The sequence below is a fragment of the Mirounga leonina genome, unplaced genomic scaffold (assembly GCF_011800145.1).
Source record: "Mirounga leonina isolate KUSES-001 unplaced genomic scaffold, KU_Mleo_1.0 Mir_173, whole genome shotgun sequence".
NCBI classification, from domain to species: domain Eukaryota; kingdom Metazoa; phylum Chordata; class Mammalia; order Carnivora; family Phocidae; genus Mirounga; species Mirounga leonina.
Window position 1 is genome coordinate 63912728 of NW_023270447.1, and position 22096 is coordinate 63934823.

Genomic DNA, 22096 nt, shown 5'->3' on the forward strand with positions numbered 1-22096 from the left:
TGTCCTCTAGGAACACTTTTTACCTTCCTTGAAATCTGGCAGGCTGTCTTTACTCGGGACCTTACCCAGGGGGTCATTTTCCTTAGAATATTCTTCCCTCTTAGCAGTTAGCAGACTCCCCATTTTCTTTAAGGTCTGGTCTCACCTTAAGTAAAGGCTGATTCACTTACCACAGCAAAGGAAACAACAAAACTGGGACAACCTACTGAAGGAGAAGATACTTGTAGACATCCAACAAAGGGTTAGGATCTAAAATATATTAAGTACAACTCAGGGCGCCTGACTAGCTCCGTTGGTAGAGCATGCAACATTTAGTCTCGAGTAGTGAGTTTGAGCCCCATGTTGGGCATAGAGCCTAGTCCAAAAAAAAAAAAAAAAAGGAAAACCAAATAATCCAATTAAAACATGGCAGCAGACATGAACAGACATTTTTCCAAAGACAGATGGCCAATAGACATGGAAAGATGTCACCACTCATCAGGGAAATGCAAATCAAGACGACAATGAAATACCACCTCACACCTGTCAGAATGGCTAAAATCAAAAGAAACAAGTGTCGATCTGGAGAAATAGGAACTCTTGTGCACTGGGAGTGGTAATGCAAACTGGTGCAGCTACTCTGGAAAGCAATATGGAGGTTCCTAAAAAAAAAATACAATTACCCAATCCACTAATCACACTATTGGGTATTTACCTAAAGAATACGAAAATACTGGGTGGCTCATTAAGTGTCTGCCTTTGGCTTAGGTCATGATCCCAGAATCCCGGGATGGAGCCTCCCCCATCGGGCTCCCTGCTTGGCCCGGTCTGCTTCTCTCCCTCTGCTCCTCACCCCCCCACATAGTTCTTTCTCACCCTTAAGTGGGCAAATAAAATCTTAAAAAAAAAAACCCAAAAATATTAAATCAAAGGGATACATGCATCCCTATGTTTATTGCAGCATTATTTATAATAGCCAAACTATGGAAACAGCCCAAGTGCCCACTGATAGACAAATGCATAAAGAGGTGTGTGTGTGTGTGTGTGTAATGCTAAGCGAAATACGCCAGAGAAAGACAAATACCGTATTATTTCACTCACGTGGAATTTAAGAAACAAAACGAACAAAAAGACAAACCAAAGAACAGACTCCTAAACACAGAGAACAAACTTGTTACCAGAGGGGAGGTGGGTGGGGGGATGGGTGAAACAGGTGATGGGGATTAAGATTCCATTTATCTTGAGCACATAGCTGTAAATGGATTCGCTGAATCACTTTATTGTACACCTGAAACAAATATAACATTGTTAATTATGTTAATCACACCAGCATTAAAAGAAATAGAAATAAAGGCCGGGTCGAAGTGGAGTCCCATATTTTCTGACTTCCGCGGTTAATGCGGCTATGTATTTGTGTTCTCTGTTACCTTCCGAGTGCCCCCCAAACCAAGATCCACCTGCCCCTGGACAGGAGCCCAGCGCCGTGCGCAACCAGCGAGGGGGCGGGTCTGGGGGCGGGGCCTAGCTACAGCTTCCGGCGGAAGAGCCTGGGAGCAAGATGGCTGCCCCCTAGACGGTGCTGTTTTTCTGTTGAGCCGGCGTGAGGGCTCCACTGAAGCTAGCCGGGCGGGTCTCTTGTGGCTCTGCTCCTCCAGCCTGTGAGCAGCGCCTGCGACCTAAGGGCTTTGCTGGGCCTAGCGCTGCCCAGAACCCGTTTCCCTCTGACCCTGGTCTCGGAGAGTTGGTGAGATCTGTTATTGTGACCTCGGACCAAACTCTCATGCCCATTCATTCCATAAACTCCGCAGTCCTGGCCCCTCAGAGGAAGGAATTCACAGAATAGGTGGGGAATTATGGAAAACATCTTTACCGGGGCTGGTGAGCACTATGATGCGAGCGTTTGATGGACAGTGTTGATGGGAGGGTCGGGCTGAGGGTTTCAGGGAAGGAGCACTCGGTCTGGATAGGGGAGGACAAACTAACTGCACCGAGGCACCGAGGCCGGAGCTGGGTTTGAAAGATCTGGAGTAAGGCTGTTACCTGAATGGAGAGCAGCAAGAGCCTGGAGGGGTGAAGTGGTCTAACATTTGGGGGCAAATGGTTTGCGTTGAGGGAGCAAGGGAGAAAGAAGAATAGATAGGTGGGCAGGGCTCAGGTTAGGAAGGTCTTATATGCCGTGCTAAGGAATTTGGACTCTGTTCCGTGGGCAGTAATGAGCTGTTGGAGAATATTAAGCAGGATAGTGATGTGATCCGATTTGCACTTTCTTGGATTCATTCTAGTGATTGTATAGAAGAGAGAGTCAAACTGGAAGCAGTGAAGGTATCCGAGTAACCAGAGGCTCGATGTAAGTCTGAAAGGGGATGGGGGAGGAGTGTACCTCACAGGTCATTTTGTATACCTAAAACACTAGGGACTCCTCCTCCGGCCGCTGCTGTCTGGCTGTGTTGCAGCAGCTTGTACCAAGCGTGTGGAGGGCATCGGTTCAGAAGGCACGTGGTCTTTGCAGGTGGGCTGGCAGAGGAGGTGGACAACAGAGTTCTTCATGCTGCTTCCTTTTGGAGACACCACAGATACTTAGTTTCTTCTGGTGAAACAGGTGAGGACTTCAGTGTCTCATTTTCAGATTCCTAATGTCAGGAAAAGGACTTCAGGAAAAATTTTAAGTCATGTGTGTTCTGTGTATGGTTGGTATGTAACGAAGTTCAGGAGGATGCCTCTCTGGGTCAACGTGACTATGATCTTGGTGATGGAAGAGGAACGTTCTGAGGACAGCAGGGCCAGGATGGTGGTGTGGCTATGGGCTGAAATTCACAGAGATTGACAGTTTGTTGGATTTGAGGAAAGGCTTTCTCCACATTGGAACCCTTTGGGGCCTTTGATTTCTGATCATTTAATAAACAAACTGTATAGTAGGATTCAGTAGGAAGGTAGTTTTAGAAAAATCTTGAAAGGTCTGGGTGTTGTTTCACGCCCCCTGCTGGGTAGCTATACCCCACCACACCTGCTGATCAGACCTCCCTTGTTGGCAGCTGTGCTTTTAAATAGCAGAGGGTGGCAGGGAAGCTCAGCTGCAGCAGTGAGGGCCTTGGCCTCTACTCACCCCGAGGGAGTTTCCCTTAAAATGGTATCACAGTTACCGTGCACGTTTCTATGTGATCTTTGGTTGTTATTCTCTAAGATAGGAGTTTTAGACCCAGCTGTGCCACTAACTCTGGGTGTGATACTTAAACCATCTGAGCCTTCAGTTCTTCGTTTCTTAAATAAAACAGGAAGACTGGCTTTCTGGGGGCTGTACCCTCCCTGAATTCTATAAATTAGTAACTCCTGTTGCTCTTGCTGTCTGCCAGCTAACGTAACGTTTTCCTGAGGACAGGAGTAGGCTCCCTTCACTAGCAGTCACCAAACTCAGTAGTGAGGTAAGCGCTCTGTATTCATTTGGTGCTCAGTTGGAGTGAATAATCTTTTTTAAGGTTTTATTTATTTATTTGACAGAGAGATAGAGCCAGAGAGGACAAGCGGAGGAGTGGCAGAGGGAGAAGGAGAAGCAGGCTCCCCGCTGAGCAGGGAGCCTGACGCGGGGCTCAATCCCAGGACCAGGGGATCATGACCTGAGCCGAAGGCAGATGCTCAACCATCTGAGCCACCCATGGAGGGAATAACTGATAAACAACTTTATCTATGTTCTGTAAGTCTTATAAACAAAAGTCATTAAAATGCTTGGAAAGTAACTTAAGGCTTAAATTCTGTAGTGGTAGAATTGGATACTACAAAGTTTAAAAATTCACTGTTTAGCTATGTTTATTTAAAATAAAATGATTTTAATATTTTTGGAAGCATCTAAAAATTAGATTTTCATTTTTTAAAAAAGATTTTATTATTTATGGGATGCCTGGGTGGCTCAGTCGGTTAAGCGTCTGCCTTGAGCTCAGGTCATGATTGCAGGGTCCTGGGATTGAGCCCCGCATCAGGCTCCCTGATCAGCGGGGAGTCTGCTGCTCCCTCTGCCTCTGCCTGCCGCTCCCCCCTGCTTATGCTCTCTCGCTGTCAAATAAATAAAATCTTTTTTATAAAAATAAAGACTTTATTTGTCAGAGAGAGAGAGAGCGAGCGAGCACAAGCAGGGAGAGCAGCAGTTGGGGTGGCTTCACACAACAGAAATTTATTCTCTTAGCTCTTCTAGCTCTGCAGGCTAGAAGTCCTACATCAAGGTGTTGGCAGGTCCATGCTCCCTCTGGAGGCTGTAGGGAAGAATCCTTTCCTCCCTAGCTTCTGGTGGCTCCTGGCAGTCCTTGGCATTATTTGGCTTGTAACTGCATCAGCCCTATCTTTGCCCCTGTCTTCACAGGTCCTCGTTCCCTGCATGCGTCTGCGTCTCCTCTACTTACAAGGATATCAGTCATGGGACTTAGGGTCCATTTTAATCCAATATGACCTCATCTTGACTAATTATGTCTGCAAAGGCCCTATTTTTTTTTTTTAAAGATTTTATTTATTTATTTGAGACACAGAGATACAGAGAGAGAGGGAACACAAGCAGGGAGACTGGGGGAGGGAGAAGCAGGCTTCCCGCGGAGCAGGGAGCTGGATGCGGGGCTCGATCCCAGGACCCTGGGATCATGACCTGAGCCGAAGGCAGACGCTTAACGACTGAGCCACCCAGGCGCCCCGTGCAAAGGCCCTATTTTTAAATAGGGTCACATTCTGAAATTTGGGTGGACATGAAATTTCGGGGGACATTATTCAACCCCCAAAACCCTGGTTTGGTGGGGGCCGTTGCCGAGGGACTGGACATTCTGGTTGAAGGAAGGCCCACCAGGCCTGGCTCATAGTTCCCCTCATGTAGGTAGAATATAGAAGACAGACCCTGCAGAGCCCCAAGCTTTCTGGGGCCTGGCATTGCTAGTTCTTGGTTCCTGTGTGTATTCTGTTCCCACAACCTGAGCACACATCCTTGCATCACCAGCTCTAACAAGCAGTTAGTACATGCTCTTTGTTAAATGCATCTAATCTAGGTAGGTAGGTAGGTAGGAAGGGAAAGTGTGTCTTTTTTCCATGTGCTTGTGCTACGGAGCTTTTATTTGAGTGCTAACTACAGGAAGAGTGGGACTGCGAGCATGAACTCATATCCTCTTAGGGTGCTCAGCAGCAACAACAGCCTGGTCTGGCTGAGACTCTTTGCTTTTTACTGAAGCCCTTATGGGGATGCTCCTTTACAGGACATGAGACCCTCAGGCGCCTATCATGTTTCCAGTTTCCACAGTTTCAAAGTTATCTAGGACACAAAAGTTGTCATTATTTGAAAGTATTCACTGGGAACTGGCTACTTATAAAATGAATTCTCATTCAGAAAGCCTTTCCATTGACCGTGTGCATAAATGCCAACCACCTGTGTTGGCCAGTCTGTCCCCGACATTTTTGTATCTACATTAGGGGTCAGCAAACTTCGGACGACAGGCCACATCCAGCCTGCAGCCAGTTTTTGTATGGCCTATGAGCTAAGTCGTTTTTTATATGTTTAATGGGTCGTGGGGAAAAAAAAAGAGGAATATGCAGCAGAGACCGTGTATGACCCACAAAAAATATTTACTGTCTAGCTCTTGACGGAAAGTTTGCCGGCCTCCAGTCTAGGGCGATGCACCACAAACAGAGGTACAAGGATTACAAAGGTGAAACTGTGAAGCTGGCGTGAGAGGCAGGGTTCCATGAGGCGTGTGAAAGCGATCGTGGAAAACTGCTGTGGTTGGCTCTCGTCAACAGCGGAGACTCTCTTGAGCCCTAGAAAAGTGGCTCTCTTGTAGTTAAACCAGAGAAAACCTGTAAGGAGTGTGATAGGCTGAGTGCTTCAAAAGAAAATGATTTAAATTCCTACTGCTGCTGTAACAAATTGCCACCAATTTAGTGGCTTTAAAAACACCACAAATGGGGGCGCCTGGGTGGCTCAGTCGTTAGGCATCTGCTTTCGGCTCAGGTCATGATCCCAGGGTCCTGGGCTCGAGCCCCGCATCAGGCTCCCCGCTGAGCAGGGAGCCTGCTTCTCCCTCTCCCGCTCTCCCTGCTTGTGCTCACCTCTCTGTCAAAGAGTTAAATAAAATCTTTAAAAACAAAACAAAACACCACAAATGCATTATCTTACAGTTCTAGAGGTCAGAAGTCCAAAGTGGGTCTCACTGCGTGAGCAGGGCTCCATTCCTTGTGGAGGCTCTAGGGGAGAGTCTGTTTCTTTGCATATTCCAGCTTGTAGAGATTGACCTCATTCCTTGGCTTCTGGTCGCTTCTATCTTCAAGCCAGCAGTGGCCCAGTGAGTCTTTCTCACACTGCATCAGTCTGAAACTAACTCTCCTGCCTTCCTCTGCACATTTAGAGGACCCTTGTGATTACACTGGGCGTGCATCTGGATAATCCAGTATGATACCCTTATTTTAAGGTCAGCAGACTAGTGACCTTAATTCCATCTACAATCTTACTTCCTTCTCGCCATGTAATTCTACATATTCATAGGTCCTGGGGAATGGAATGTGGACATCTTTGAGGGCACCATTATTTTGCCTACAACAAAATTCTTAAATGTTTCCACCCTCCCCTTTTTTACCTTTATGTTCAATCTTTTATTTTCCTTATAATCAATCTTTATGACTAAATATGAAATAAGGATATTTCATGCTCTTGTTCAATTTTTTCTTAATTGTTAGAAGTAAAATTCGTACTTGATTCATCTGTTTCTAAGAACAAGAGCATAGCTATAATTCTCTCTTACTAAACTAAGGAATCTTTTTTCATATTTTTTTTTTTTTTAGTTTTCATGAAAAGACCCAAAACAAGCCTTTTTAAAAAATCTATCTACTTACCTTTCCCTAGTATCAGTTATTCTTGGATAATAAAGTATCCCTATACATCGTTCCATGAATACATTACTGTTTCATCAAACATGTTCCCCACCAGCAAGCGATACTGTTTCTCTCCCATTTAGTGCTGATCTTGATTTTTTTAAAAAAGATTTATTTATTGTTTATTTATTTATTGGAGAGCCACGGGCAGGGAGAAGGAGAAGCAGGGAGCCCGTTGCAGGGCTCGATCCTAGGACCCCAAGATCATGACTGATGAGCCACCCAGGTGCCCCTGATCTTGATTTTTTAAAGCAGACTCAATACACGGTAACTGCATTTACCCTTATAATTTCAGATCCGAAGATCATGCTAGCACAGAACTTCATATTGGTGTTGAAAGAAGTGTGTGGTGGCTCAGGGACAGTTTATGGTTAGCTTTGTGCTTAGCTTGCTGTTGGGGGGTTTGGGCTCCCAGCATAGAATTAATCATGAGCAAGTCTCAGATTTCTTAGAAGTAAATGGAATCTTTTTTTTTTTTTTTTTTTTTTAACTTAAACAAGGTTTAAGCAGCTGAGTGGTATTGTAGTCTTTTCAGAATGAATTGAACTCTTTGGGCAGACAGTTCGTGTCCATTTAGCCAACCCAGTGAGAATTAAGGAAGGCTCATCCAGACCGGGCGAGTGGTGGCAACCGCAGATTTCTCGTCACGTCCTCAGCTTTGGCCTCCGCTGTCTCACTTCCCGCTGCGGTGGTGTATGTCCACGGGGAGAGAGGTGTATGGGGGAGAAGAGAATGTGGCACCTCCGTGGAAACAGAGGTTGAGATTCTCCGCAGAGCTAGAGCCGTTGTCCCCAGGAAAGTCTTGCCCCGGGATGTAGACACGGACTGTGCCCTTCCAGCCTTGACGGTGGCTGGGGCTTCCCTTTTGGCTCTCGGCTCAGTCCTTCTTTGTTTCTCTCCTCTGCCTCTGCCTCTGTGGAGAGCTGGACCTGAAGGTCTGACATTTCCCAGTGACAGCTTCCCTTGTCCTAAGCGGTACCTTCTGCCCGTGAGAGCCCCATGGGCCGTCGTCCACTTCGTCGACAGAGCAGCAAAGCACTGGGCACAGCTAGCGAGCAGTTGGCCGAGAAGCTTGAATTTCTTAGCATTCGTTCGATTCTTTTCCTTTCAGTGTGGGCAGATGATGACTGGCTGAAGAAGTTTTCTGGGAAGACTCTTGAAGAGAATAAAGAGGAAGAAGGGTTGGAGCCTCCCAGAGTGGAAACCCGGGAGGTGAGATCGAAGGCATGCGCTTCCCTGCGAGGGGCTGGCACTTTCCACCCAGGGCGCTTCTGAGGTGGGCGGTGCTGGATGAATTGAATGGAGAAGCTTGGCTTTCTTGTCCGTGTGGGGCTCTAGGTGAGAAGTATCCTGTGCGTGCTTGGGTACCAGCATGAGATTGCTTGAACTAGGTGGCGGTCTGAGATGAGAAAGGACAGTGAGGATACCCCCTCACCAGCATCCGCCATCCTCCTGACCTTTCCCGCACCCTCACTGAAGACCTTGGCACCAGGCTCGCTGCCTTCCTATTCCTGGCCTGATTCCAGAGAGGCCTCAGGTCCTCAGAATGTACCCAGGTGCTGGGCGCTTCCTGCCTCAGCACTTTCTCCTGCTTCTCGATACCCCATCGTGACCATTGCTTCTGGGAATAAATAACCGAGCTCCCCCTCCTCTGTCCACCCTTGGAGCAGTGGTGTTTCTCTGAGTTCCTCCCTTAGCCCTCGGCTCCTCTCTGATGCTGTCCTTGCAGTTTCGGCCTCTGTGGCCCGTGTCTGAGCTTATCACAGCCACTCAGCCTTCTGCTGATTTCCTGATGTCTAGGGCTAGCCTTGACCTCTCTCCTGAGTTCCACATGTTTCTGCCTGCATGTCTCCCAGTCACCATAAATCAACAAAGCATATCCCAAGTGGATTTCCTCTCTCCCAGTCACCATAAATCAACAGAGTAACGTCCTAAGTGGATTTCCTCTCTCCTTCCACTCTGGTCATCCTGAGTACCCCATCTGAGTGAATTTTGGTGTCTTCCGCAGTCCCCCACACCAGGGACTTCCATGTCCTCTGGCTCCTCATCATAATCCACACCTCCTGCGTTGCCATGTCCTGCTAATGTTCTCCTTTGCATCCGCCTGCATCTCTCCTCTCCCATTTGCTCCCGCCACCGTGGCTTGGCTAGCCTCTGTCATCTCCCTTGTGGATAGTGACAGGAGCTCCCTAGCTGGTCTCCCTGCCCCGGGCCTGCGTGCTCCTGTCCTGAGCAGCCAGAGGGAGCTTTCTAAGGCAGAGCTGACCATACGGCTCTCAAGCTGTCTGAGGACTCCTCATCTGGAGAGGTGAGTCCGGGCTCCTTCAGGGGGACAGAGGGACTCTCCGTGTTCGGACCCCACTCACCTCTCCACGTTGTATCCCCATTTGGCATTCTAGGACAGAGTTTGTGGGTACCTATAAATCTCTGTGTTTTCACATAAGCAGTTCCTTGGCCTAAAAAGTTCCCTTCCGAACCGACTTTATCTCGCTCACTCCTACTCACCTTTCATCGCTGAGCTCAGTTGCTACCTTCTCCAGGAAACTTTTCTGACACCTCCAGTGGAGTAAGCGAAGGTCCCTTCTGGGCTTCCATGGTCCCGGGGCTCCTGGGGCGCCCTCAGTCCGGACGCTTACAGCATTATTTTGACAGTAGTTATTTAACAGATGTTTAAATGTTGCTTACTTTATACCAGGCACTGTTCTAAGGGCTTTACAAATCCTGAATCCTAACGATAATCCTTTGAGATAAGTACTAATACTGTCTCCAACTCGAGGTGACAAAACTGAGTACAGGGAGATCTAATAACTTGTCCAACAGCACGCAGCTCTGGAGTGGGGAACCGCGATGGGAACCAAGGCTGTGCAGCCGCGGGATCTCTGTGCCTCCCGCACTCGCGGATGTCGCTCCCCCGCTGGGTTGCCAGTTCCTTAAGGGCCTTATTTAACAACTCCAGAACTTGGCCTGCAAGCCAGTACGTATCCGTTGCCCTATTAATCCACACCACAAATAGGTCAGAGACCATAGTTTTCTCTAGCAAACACATGATAGGGTTTGTACTGAGTGTTGTATTTATCAGCTAGTCATCCCGGTGCACTCAGAGCACAAAGCAAGGCCCGACCTCATTGTCTCCTGGGCACTCAGGCCCGAGCCCGAGCGCCGCCCATTCTGCTTCCACTGCAGCCAGCTATGAATCTGTAGGGCCTGGCACAGAGGGAAAAGATTATGGGTCCCTGTCATGGGAGTGGGCTTGAACTGGGATTGTTTGTTTGTTTTTGTTTTTTATTTTTATTATTATTATTTTTTTAAGATTTTATTTATTTATTTGAGAGAGAGGGAATGAGAGACAGAGAGCATGAGAGGGAGGAGGGTCAGAGGGAGAAGCAGGCTCCCCGCTGAGCAGGGAGCCCGATGCGGGACTCAATCCGGGGACTCCAGGATCATGACCTGAGCCGAAGGCAGTCGCTTAACCAACTGAGCCACCCAGGCGCCCCTTGTTTTTGTTTTTTAAAGATTTTATTTATTTGTTTTTTGTTTTTATTTTTTTATTTTTTTTTTTAAGATTTTATTTATTTGACAGAGCACAAGCAGAGGGAGAGAGAGGGAGAAGCAGGCTCCCCGCTGAGCAAGGAGCCCAATGTGGGACTTGATCCTAGGACCCTGGGATCATGACCCAGGCCGAAGGCAGCCGCTTAACCGACTAAGCCACCCAGGTGTCCCAAGATTTTATTTATTTGACAGAGAGTATAAGCAGGGGGAGCATCAGAGGGAGCTGCAGAAGGGGAGGGAGAAGCAGGCTTCCTAATGAGCAGGGAGCCCCACTTAGGACTGGATCCCAGGACCCTGGGATCATGACCTGAGCCGAAGGCAGACACTTAACTGACTGAGCCACCCAGGTGCCCCTGAACTGGGGTTTGCGGGTACGGAGAGGCGCGCACTGTGGGCCACGGAGCTGGGGTTCTGGGACCACAGGCCAGGGTGCAGCGAGCTGGCGTCTGAGGGCAAGTGGGACGCGGTCCCGAGCCTGCGGGGTCAGTTGGGGGGGGCAGTTATTTAGCCGGTGCTCGGGGTCCCGGCCCTGGGGCTCCAGCTGGCAGCACCTTGCTGCGGCCCACTTGCTGCCCTTGGGTTCTTGGTGTGTATGCAGAATACCCGCTCTCCGACTTGCGGAGTCTAGTGCTCCCCAACCTGACATTTCTTCTGCGCCCAGGGAGAGCCCACGGCAAAAAAGGTCCGGTCGAATCCGATGACCATGTACATGGACATCAAGATCGGGAACAAGCCGGCCGGCCGCATCCGGATGTTGCTGCGTTCCGACGTTGTTCCCATGACAGCAGGTGAGTGGGGCTGTGGGCCGGATGCCAGGGACTGAGTGGGCTGGGTAGGAGGCTGCCTGGAATCCTGAGACTTTAACACCTTTATCTGAGTCCTTCTGAGGCATTCGGGACCCCAGCATCTCGTCATATGAGCCTGAGCAGGCATTTTTGAAGTTCTGTAAAGGCTTAGGACCATTAGAAAGAGTAGGCTGTTGAAAGTTAGAAATTGTATTTTTTTTTTGTAGTTTTGTTTTGATATACTTGCAAACTTACAGATATGTGGAATAAGAATTCTGTAAGAATAGTACAAGGAACTCTTATATATCCTTTACCCACTCATTCATTTACTTTTTGCCCCCTACGCTTTTCCATTTAATTTATACACACAGATATATTTCCCCCCTACTGTGCCAGTTGAGAGGAAGTTGAAGACATCATGCCTCTTGACCCCTGAATAGTTGGGTATATATTTCCTAAGAAAAGAATGTTCCCTTACGTGATCGCAGCGCGACCGTCAAAATCAGGAAATTGAACATCCATGCACTATTTACTAGTCTTCAGGCCATGTTCAGATTTCATCAATTTCCCCAGTATCATCCTTTCTAGTAACCGTTGTCCTTCCCTGGCAAGGACTCATGCTGCACGGCAGGGTCGAGTCTCTTTAGTCTCCCTCTGTTCGGAACAGGGTCTCCGTTTCTCAGTGTCTTTCTTTCTTTCTTTTTTTTTTTTTTTAAGATTTTATTTATTTATTTGACAGAGAGATAGAGAGCACAAGGAGGCAGAGAGGCAGACAGAGGGAGAGGGAGAAGCAGACTCTCCACTGAGCAGGGAGCCGGTTGCGGGACTCGATCCTAGGACCCTGGGATCATGACCTGAGCTGAAGGCAGCCGCTTAACTGACTGAGCCACCCAGGCGCCCCTCTCAGTGTCTTTCTTGATCTCTATGACTTTGAAGAGAACAGGCCCGTTTTTTAAGATGGTTTCTCAGTGTTTGCCTGGTACTTCCTGGTGTGAGGTGTTCTGGCAGGAGCACCTCATTAGCGCATCATGTAAGGATGTGCGTGATGATGTCACTTCTGGTATTTGTGACGTTAACTTTGGCCATTTGCTTAAGGAGACAGCTACCAGCTTTCTCCACTGAGAAGTGACTATTTGCAGGGCTATAAATTAAAAGCTAACATTTTTTAATTTAAATTTAGCCTTTTAAAAAATGTTTATTGAAGTCATCATTGCACATAAAGACAGTTGTGAAGTTTGTTATAACATGATGTTCTTCTGCTCCCCGCCCCGTATCATAATTTTTCTGCCTGCCAAAGGCAACATTCATTTCTTTCAGATGCTTATTTTGGCTTCTATTGCTCTATCTCTGAAAAACATACGTTACCGCTACTTGATTTTTTTTTTTTTCTTCTTCCCAGTTTTCGGCTGCTTTAGGTCAGACTTTTTGGGAAACAGCCTCTTGAAGGATTGCATGCAGAAAGTTTATCCGGGAGTGGTCTCAGGGACCACTCTTGCAGGGGAATGAGGGGGGCAGATTGGGCAGAGAGTGAAATGGAGCCACCGTGCAGTCACACCGAGGCCTCAGCTTGTCTCAGGGGGGTCACCGGAACTCCGATAGCCCTTCTGACTTGTTCTGAATTGAGGCCTGGGGGCCGGGTCTCTGAACCCCCTCCCCAGTCATGAATTCTGACCGATTCCCAGGAGGGGTGAGTGGCATTTCCTGGGATGGAACTTCTCCTGGGGCTGGTAGTGTCTCATGCCTCTGGGAGGTGAGAGAGTGAGGGTGTTGGTCGTGAAGGAGATCTGAGCAGCTTCCCCAGGCATCACTGCAGTCCGCCTCGCCCACCACTCAGATTCTCCTTGGCTGCTGTGTCTCAGTCTCCTCTTTCCTCCCCCCGACCTGTGAGGTGTTGCAGGGACCCAGAGCTTGACCCTGGCTTTGCCTCTCTTCCCTCGCTCTTCCCTTCATGGTTTCTTAACCTCTTAGCCCAGTGCCCACCTCTTAGGCCTGATTCTTTTTTTTTTTTTTAATTTTTTTTTTTAAAGATTTTATTTATTTATTTGACAGAGAGAGACACAGCGAGAGAGGGAACACAAGCAGGGGGAGTGGGAGAGGGAGAAGCAGGCTTCCTGTGGAGCAGGGAGCCCAATGCGGGGCTCGATCCCAGGACCCTGGGATCATGACCTGAGCCGAAGGCAGACGCTTAACGACTGAGCCACCCAGGTGCCCCTAGGCCTGATTCTTTACTAGGTGGAAATGAAAGTCCCAGCTCATAGAGCTTTCCAACACATAGTTTTTAAAAAATAGTGTTATGTCATAATTATAATATGAAAGTATTATTTCATATACATATGAAATACTGTATTTCAGTATTTAAATGCTTGGACACAGCTAAACACGTGAAATATTTAAATGTGCACTTCTGTCCAGAGCCACAGTGAGCAGTGTGGACTGATAACCGGGTATTTTGTTGGCAGGATCACAGTAACATGATTTTCTGAAACAGTGAAAATCTCTTGGTAAAATTCTGAAAGAAAAAATTAAATGTTTCCTTAGTTTATGTGGTAGGTTTATTTCTGGAAAAATTCAATGCAAAAAAATAAGTCTTTTTTTTTTTTTTACGATTTATTTATTTATTGGGCGCCTGGGTGGTTCAGTCAGTTAAGCGTCTGCCTTTGGCTTGGGTCGTGGTCCCAGGGTCCTGGGATTGAGTCCTGCATCGGGCTCCCTGCTCGTCGGGGAGTCTGCTTCTCCCTCCCCCTCTCCCCCCATTTCCTCCTGCTCGTGTTCTTTTGCTTGCTCTCTCGAATGGATAAATAAAATCTTAAAAAAAAATTATTTTAGAGAGAGCAGGGGTGTGGGGGGAAGGGCGGGGCATACAGAGAGGGAGAGAGAATCTTAAGCAGGCTCCCCGCTGAGTGTGGAGCCCAATGCAGAGCTTGATCCCAGGACTCTGAGATCATGACCTGAGCCAAAACCAAGAGTTAGCCGCTTAACCAGCTGAGCCACCCAGGAGCCCCTATAAGTCTTTGGATTTATATGTAAAATGGAGTTAGGTTCTCAGCTCCGATCATGATGAACAGATTTTTCTCTGCTACATGAATGTTTCTCAGAGCATTTTAAAGTCAGAGGATTAAGAATAATTCTTCCTTAGGGCGCCTGGGTGGCTCAGTCAGTTAAGTGTCCAACTCTTGATCTCCGCTCAGGTCCTGATCTCAGGGTCATGAGTTCAGGTCCCATGTTGGGCTCCACACTGGGCAGGGAGCCTACTTTAAAAAAAAAAAAAGGGAAGAAGAAGGAGAAGAAGAATTCTTCCTTACGTGGGACATTGCAGGACATCTAGATTCCTTGCTCCCTTCCTGCTAATGCTATAGCACCCCCAGGATTACTGACAACTGAAAACAGACCTTGCAGTTTCCAAGTAGCCTCGAGGGGGCAGTCTTCCCCTGTTTAGAACCAGCACCCTAGCCAGTCCCTTCCCATCCCAGGGCTTCCAGTCACATCTGTGGGTGAATCCTGCCCACGTGTCAGCCTCCATGCTGGTCTTTCCCTGTCGCCTTCCCTTGGACGTCCCACGGGCGTCTCAGAGCTCACAGGCTCTCTTGCTCTTTCCCCCCAGACCCTTCCTCCCCTCTTCCTTGTCTCTCAGTGCCGCCACCACCCACCTAGCTGCCTGCTCAGCTTAAGCTCATCCTCGACCCCTCTCCTCCGTCACACACATCAGACCCACGGGTCTTCAAGTCACTTTTTGGTCCACTTGTTCTTTACCCTTCCTCCACTAGCACCAAGTCCTCACGCTTGTCTCCCGGTTTCCACTCCCGCCTCTTCCCTTCTGGGGCTAATCTGCAAGGTAGTCAGAGAGCCATCCTTTCCAAACACAAACCCATTCATGCCCTTTTCCTGCTAAGAGCCCTCCTGGGGCCGCATCGTGCATGTGGGATCCAGCAGGACCCTCTGGCCTGAGGCCCGGCACCGCCCCAAGCTCCCCGAATGTGCTGCTCTGCCTTTGGTCCCCATGGCAGGCTTGCTGTTCATGTCATAGCTCACGTCCCCTCAGGGCCTTGGTCATCCCACCTCCTCTTCTGGAACATTCTTCCTTCAGCATCTACAGGGTTCACCCCTCACTTCCTTCAGGTGCCACGCACCTTGTGCGAGAGGCCTGCCCTGACCTGTCTCTCTAGAATGGGCATTCCTGTCATCTCTTCTTTTTAGTGAGCTTCGTTTTTCCTCATATATTTAATATTAGCCTCATGAGGGCAGGACGCAGTCTTTCTTGATCACTACTGTATTCTAAACAGTGTAAATAAATATTTGAATATTTAAAGCTGAGGTTCACAGGGCTGATTTTTTACGTGTCAGGCACGCTGATCACCTCCAACACTGAGAGTGGGACTCATTCCACTCTCCCATGGTCTCCATCCAAAGGGAGCACACAGTCTTGAGGCCCAGCCGTGGAAAGTGGGCTTTCTCGTTAACACAGACGAGCTTACAGCTCCTTGTACTACACTCCTCTCAGCCCCCGCCAAACATGGGCTTTTTAAACTCGGGTATTACTTCCTCCAAAAGCCTTCCATGGTATGTTACCTATGTGTATGTGTTTGTGTGTGTGTGTGAGAGAGAGGGATGGAGACACACACACACACACACACACACACACACACTTAGGTGACTGTGTCTTCTGCTTCCATTTGCTGAGCAAATGTCTGTGCCACTAGGCTCTGCTGTTCTGTAACATGATTTATTTTTTATTTATTTTTATTTTTTAAACAGCTTCATTGGGATACAATTCACATACCATTCCGTTCACCCATCTAAAGTATACCTCTCAGTGGTTTTTACCGTACTCATAGTTACGCAGTCATTACCACAATAATTTTAGAACATTTTTCTCCAAAAGGAAACGTCGCACCCTTTAGCACCCCCATCTTGTCCCCCAGCCCTAGGCAAACACTAATCTACTTTCTCTCTTCCTGGTTTTGCCTATTCTGGACATGTCATATAAATAGAATTACACAATATGTGGCCTTTTGTGGCTGGCTTCCACTTAGCATAATGTTTTCAAAAAAGTTCATCTATGATATAGCATGTATCAGTACTTAATTCTTTTTTATTGCCAATGAATAATCAGTGTATGGATATACCACAATTCGTTTATCCATTCATAAGTTGATGGACATTTGTGTTGTTTATACTTTTTGGGTATTATGAATAATGCTGCTCTGAACATTCATGTATAAGTTTTTGTGTGGACATATATTTTCATTTTTCCTGGGTAGATATGCTGGGGCATATGATAACCATTTTTTAATTTTGAGGAAGTGCCAGACTATTTTCCAAAGTGCCTGCGCCATTTTGTATTCCCATCAGCAACCTGTGAGGGTTCCGGTTTCTCTGTATATCCCTGCCATCCCTGGTTACCAGCTCTTTTATATTCTCTTTATATTATCTGAGTGGTATGAAGTGCTGTCTCATTGTGGTTTTATTTTTGTTTGCTTTGTTCTGTTTTTTGAGAGAGTACGAGGGGCAAAGGGAGAGGGAGAGTGAGAACCCCAGGCAGGCTCTGCACTGTGCTGATGCAGTGCTCGATCCCACGATCTCCAGGTTATGGCCAAAATCAAGAGTTGGATACCCAACCTACCGAGCCACCCAGGTGCTCCACTCATTGTGGTTTTGATTTGCATTTCCCTGATGGCTAATGATATTGAGTATCTTTTCATGCATTTATTGACCATTTGTATATTTTGAGAAAATGTCCATTCAGATCCTTTGCCCATTTTTTAATTGGGTTATTTATTTTTTTATTAGTGAATTGCAAGAGTTCTTTCAATATTCTAGGTATAGATCTCTTATCAGATACATGATTTGCAAGGGTTGTCTTTTTACTTTCTTTATGGTGTACTTTGAAGCACAAAAGGTTTTAATTCTGTTGAAGTCTAATTTATTTTTAGTTCCATCAGTATATATATATATTTTTTAAGATTTTATTTATTTATTTGACAGAGCGAAAGAGCACAAGCAAGGGGAGCAGCAGAGGAAGAGGAAGAAGCAGGCCTCCTTTCAAGCAGGGAGCCCGATGCGGGACTCGATCCCAGGACCCTGGGATCATGACCTGAGCCGAAGGCAGATGCTTAACCATCTGAGCCGCCCAGGCGCCCCATCAGGATATTTTTGACATCGTAACTAAGAAGGTTTTGCCTAACCTAAGGTTACGAAGATTTACTCCTATATTTTCTTTTAAGAGGTTTATGGCTTAGCTCTTACATTTAGGGTTTTGATCGATTTTGAGTTAAATTTTGTGTATAGTGTGAGAAAAAGAGGTCTAATTTCCTTCTTTTGCACATGGATGTCCAGTTGTCCCAGCATCATTTGTTGAAAAGGCTGTTCTTTTCCTGTTTAAATGTCTTGGCATCCCTGTTGAAAATCAATTGACTATAGATGTAAGGGTTTTATTTCTGGCCTTTTATTCTGTTTCATCGATCTATAGATCTGTCCTATGCCAGTTCCACTCTGTCATGTATTCTGTAGCTCTGTAGTACATTTTGAATTTGACAGGTGTGAGTCCTCCAGTTTTGTTCTTTTTTCCAGGTTGTTTTGGCTGTTCTAGGTCTCTAGCTTTTCCATATGAATTTTGGGAATAACTTGTCAATTTCTGCAAAAAAAGTCAGCTGGGATTTTGATAGAGGTTGTGCTGAATCTGGAAATCAGTTTGGGAAGTGTTGCCGTATTAACAGTATTAAGTTTTCCAATCCACGAACATGGGTGTCTTTCCATTTGTTTAGATCTTCTTTAATTTCTTTCAGGAATATTTTATAGCTACCAGAACATAAGCTTATACTTCCATTGAATTTGTTTCTAGGTATTCTTTTGATGTTACTGTAAATGGAATTGTTTTTTTTTTTTTTTTTTTTTGAATATTTGACAGCGAGATAGAAACCACAAGCAAGGGGAGTGGCAGAGGGAGAGGGAGAATCAGGCTCCCCACTGAATAGGAAGCCTGACATGTGGGGCTCGATCCCAGGACCCTGGGATCATGACCTGAGCCAAAGGCAGACACTTAACTGACTGAGCCACCCAGGCGCCCTTGGAATTGTTTTCTTGATTTCATTTTCAGATTGTTCATTGCTAAAGTATAGAAATAAATTGATTTTTGTATATTGATCTTGTATTCTGCAACCTTGCTGAATTTATTAGTCCTAATAGTTTTCTAGTGGATGCCTTAGGATTTTCTGTATAAGTTCATGTTGTCTCCAATTTTCACTTCATTTTTTTTGCAATTTCCCCTGACTAGACCCTCTAGTACAATGTTGAATAGAAGTGGTGAGGGTAGACATCTTGGTCTTATTCCTGATCTTAGGGGGAAAATATCTAGTCTTCACCATGTGGGGTTTTTTTTGTAGGTGCTCTTCGTCAGACTGAGGAAGTTCCCTTCTATTCCTAGTTTGTTGAGTGTTTATCATGAAAAGGTGTTGGGTTTTGCAGGGTGCCTTTTCCTTGTCCGTTGAGGTGATCATGTGTTTTTTGTACTCTGTTCTGTTAATGTGCTATATTATATTGCTTTTTGGATGTTAAACCAGCCTTGCATTCCTGAGATGAATCCACAGTTACTTTTGAGTGGCTAAACTGCGAGCTACACCAGGGCTGGGACCAGTGTCCCCAGGGCTTAACAGGAGCCTGGTTACAAAGCAGACAATAAGTATTTGTTGAATGAATGAAAGCATATACCAGTCTAAAATGATTTAAACAGCTCTGCTCACCATTTCATTGACTGTCCCTTGGGTGAGAGACTGAGGCATCCACATGGTATTGTCCTGGAGTCGGAGCTGCCTGCTTGAAGAGCTGTCAACAGTCTGCACAAACGTCCCTCTGAGGGCATCGCTTCTGATAAAGTCAGTCCTAGCGCTTGTGCTGCTGCTGCCAGCCCGGTCCCAGGTGCTTGCAGGGTTGCGGCTGTGACTGGACCATCTCCCTGACAGACCAGAGCACCCGCCCCTGCTCTTCCCCTCCCACCCGGGCCGAGTCCCTGAGAGCTCCCCTTGTCAGACTGCTGCAGGGCAGCCGAGCTCAGAGCTGGCGCGAAGTGCCTCTGTCCTCCTCTCCCCTGCTACCCCTGCTATCGGGCCAGTGAGTCAGCTGAGCCAGGCTCCACTCGTGCCCTCACGCCCGGTCGTGCGTCTCATGGGCACCCAGTCACCCGTTGTCCAGCCACTGACCCGATGCTCGGCACTGTAGTACGCAGAGCGCCCGGGGTCCTCCCGCCAGGCACTGGGCTCGGCGCCGGGGAGACTGGAGGAGCCCGCCAGAGATGCCGCCCCCCGCCCCCGCCCCGGACTCCAGACCCAGTGGCAGTCAGTCTGGTGCCACAGCTGGTAGCCTTGCTGCTCTCACCCTACAATACCGGTGTTTGGCCAGCCGGGCCACCTCGCAGCGTGTCCCATCAGTCACCAGAAACAACGTCCAGGGCCGCCACCTGCTCGCTCCCCTGCTGCCGGCCAGGGGCTCTAGATCAAGGCTCGACACTCAGAAACCACTGGGCAAGGCTGGTCCTCATTTTGGGTTGAAGTCAGGTTGAGCCTGGAGGGGAGGGGAGAAGCCTGCTGGCCTGGGACCCCAGCACAGCTCTAGCAGCCTCGGCCAACCTTGGTCTCTGCCTTCAGCTGGGCTCCGTCCCCCCTCGGGCCGGCTGGGCCCCCGTGTCCCCTCGGGCCGGCTGGGGCCCACCACTGTGGCCGGGACCGCGACCTGCAGTATTCCCAGCAGGGACCGTCGCTCCCCGCCCCGGCAGCCCTCTCACCGCTGCTCAGCCCTGGCTGGCAGGACAGGCAGCACTGAGACTGGGAAAAGGCCAGCTGCGCGGGGTGGGCGTGAGGTTGCGAGAAGGGATGTACGCCAAGTCCCCGGTAAGGCTGGCTCCCGGGAGGACGAACGGGCTGGCCTGAAGCCCCCGGAGGGAGGACTGGTCACAGCCCCGTGAAACGAGGGGAGGGAGGGGGCCCGTGCTGTGCTTCCCCGATGGCCCTGCGAAGGCAGGACTAGCAGGCTGGCTGGGAAGCCGGCGGATGAGGAACCAGAGGGCGGCAGTGGGTCACTCTGTGCTGTACAAGGGCTTCCCCAGAGTTTATCACCTGGGTCCACACCCGGGACCCGCTCCCCCTGCCACCACAGGTGGTGACCCGCGCCTCAGAGGTGAGATGCCAGATCCCGAGACTCCCAGTGGGTGACCTGAGCCCCCAGGGCCGGGCCCGGGCTCCCAAGAGTAGGGTCGTGGGGGCCCCACACCCGCCTCTGCAGAAGGAATGGTGACAGAACTGGGGCAGAGGTCAAGGGATGGAATGCTGCAAGTTAGGTTTTCAAAGAAGATTTAATAACAGATTTTCTAAATATACCAAAGATTGAGTAAATCAGATCAAGTAGTGCATAGAGTATGATCCTAACTTTGTAAAATAGCCATATATTCTATATAAAAAGACATGTGTGTCAAGGAAAAAGACTGGAAGGGATTAACAGTGCTTAACTCTGTGTGCTGGAATTATGTGTATTTGTATTCTTTTTATTTTCAAAAATTTCCCTGGTGCACAGGTAATATTTTCTTCAGTGAGGAAAAACTTTTTTTTTTTTTTTTTAAGGGCCAAATGTTTGCTCAAGGCTTCCCAGTAAGAAGAGAAATTCTGGAAAGCTCCCCCTTCAGCTTCCTGGAGGTCGCAGGTGGGTGCTGGACTTGGGGAGGGGTTCCTCAGCAGACGTACCCGGCCGCATGGCTCACTCTGAGTCCCTGTCGGTCCCTGCAGGCCGGGACTTTCACAGGCAGGGGATTGTGTAAGTCCCCACCTCCTCCTGAGAGAGGACCACATTTAGATTTTTTAGGAAAAATGCAGCCTTAAAGTAAACACAGCAGCACCTCCTGGGCATGCTCTGGGAGGAGCAGGTGTTAACGGGAAGGCCAGTGGGGGGGCACAGCTGCGCCAGTTCACTTAAACTGAGACCACTGGTAGATGCTATTCGTTCGGCACCGTGCAGACGCAGTGCCAAGGGCTTTCGAGGACGCACCTGATCCCACGATGGCCTTGCAAGGACAGAACCAATACCCCATTCAGAGGAAGAAAACCTCTCACTCAGATGTGACAAAATGTGGTCAGTTTAACAAGAGGCAGAGCCAGGATTCCACGCCAGGTCTCCTGGCTCCAAAACCCACCCTGTCCTATTCACAGCCCCCTTTCCTGTGCCTCTCTGGGCACTTCTTGGAGCATGTTACCTACGTCCCTACAGAGAGACACAAGGATGGGGCTTTGCCTGATGGGCTGGCGTCGGGCCCAGGGCTGTGCCGGGACAGTGGAGATGCAGCACACAGAGCAGCCCCCCCACGCTAAGGGCCCCAAACTTGGCTGTTCCTCCGTGGCCTCTCTTCCTGGCAGCATTTCCTTTGCTGTCAGCGGGCCCGAGCTGACCACCCTTACTTAGGCTTCCAATGTGCAGCCTTGAAGGGAGCCTGGGCTGCCGGGCAACCATGGAAACAAGATGGCTGCCCCTTCATTGACTGTGCATCCATCGTTTTTCTCCAAGGCCTTTTCTGTTTGGTTTCCATTTGGTGGCTGCCTGGATGGCTGGAGGTTCTAGAAGTCTGTCAGAAAGGCCGTGACCACTCTACTTTCGACTTGATTGCACACAAAGGGATTCAGATCACGATATGTACCTGTTCGGCACACCCAATGGGCAAGGCGGTCTGCACCTTTAAAACATTTTACAAACTTTCCAAAGCATGCCACGTTATGTGCTAGGCGTTGAAGAGACCTAATACTGACATTTGTCCAAAGCTTCCAAACCTCCACTACCCGTGATGCTGGGAGGACAAAGCCATTAACTAAGGTCCCCAGATGGCAGGTTTTGTGTCCTGCGGCAGCTGGGCTCAGGCTGTGTCT

The 22096-nt window shown here is 48.3% G+C and overlaps 1 protein-coding gene across 10 annotated transcripts; it reads left to right on the forward strand.

Annotated features, from left to right (window-relative positions):
* Positions 1 to 1393: 1393 nt before the first annotated feature.
* LOC118019585 (peptidyl-prolyl cis-trans isomerase E-like) lies at positions 1394 to 17477 on the forward strand. 10 transcript variants are annotated; one of them, XR_004681708.1, is made up of 6 exons: positions 1394 to 1723; positions 2262 to 2326; positions 2489 to 2578; positions 7979 to 8079; positions 11078 to 11204; positions 17184 to 17477. XR_004681708.1 is itself a non-coding variant. In XM_035018959.1 (5 exons), exons 1-5 carry the CDS (start codon positions 1833 to 1835, stop codon positions 17294 to 17296), a joined length of 552 nt encoding a protein of 183 aa, XP_034874850.1. In that variant the 5' UTR covers positions 1756 to 1832; the 3' UTR covers positions 17297 to 17477. The 10 variants fall into 10 exon arrangements, 3 of the variants coding, with proteins under 3 accessions (XP_034874850.1, XP_034874851.1, XP_034874852.1); XR_004681706.1 differs by lacking the exon at positions 1394 to 1723 and adding an exon at positions 1756 to 1857; XR_004681709.1 differs by lacking the exon at positions 1394 to 1723 and adding an exon at positions 1791 to 1822.
* Positions 17478 to 22096: the final 4619 nt, after the last annotated feature.

Excerpts from the sequence above, each read along its gene's own strand:
- LOC118019585 (XM_035018959.1), top strand. The coding sequence starts at position 1,833 with ATGGAAAACATCTTTACCGGGGCTG. Across the intron at positions 1,858-2,392 it reads AAACATCTTTACCGGGGCTG|GGACTCCTCCTCCGGCCGCT; the intron begins GTGAGCACTATG and ends CTAAAACACTAG. Across the intron at positions 8,080-11,077 it reads CCAGAGTGGAAACCCGGGAG|GGAGAGCCCACGGCAAAAAA; the intron begins GTGAGATCGAAG and ends TTCTGCGCCCAG.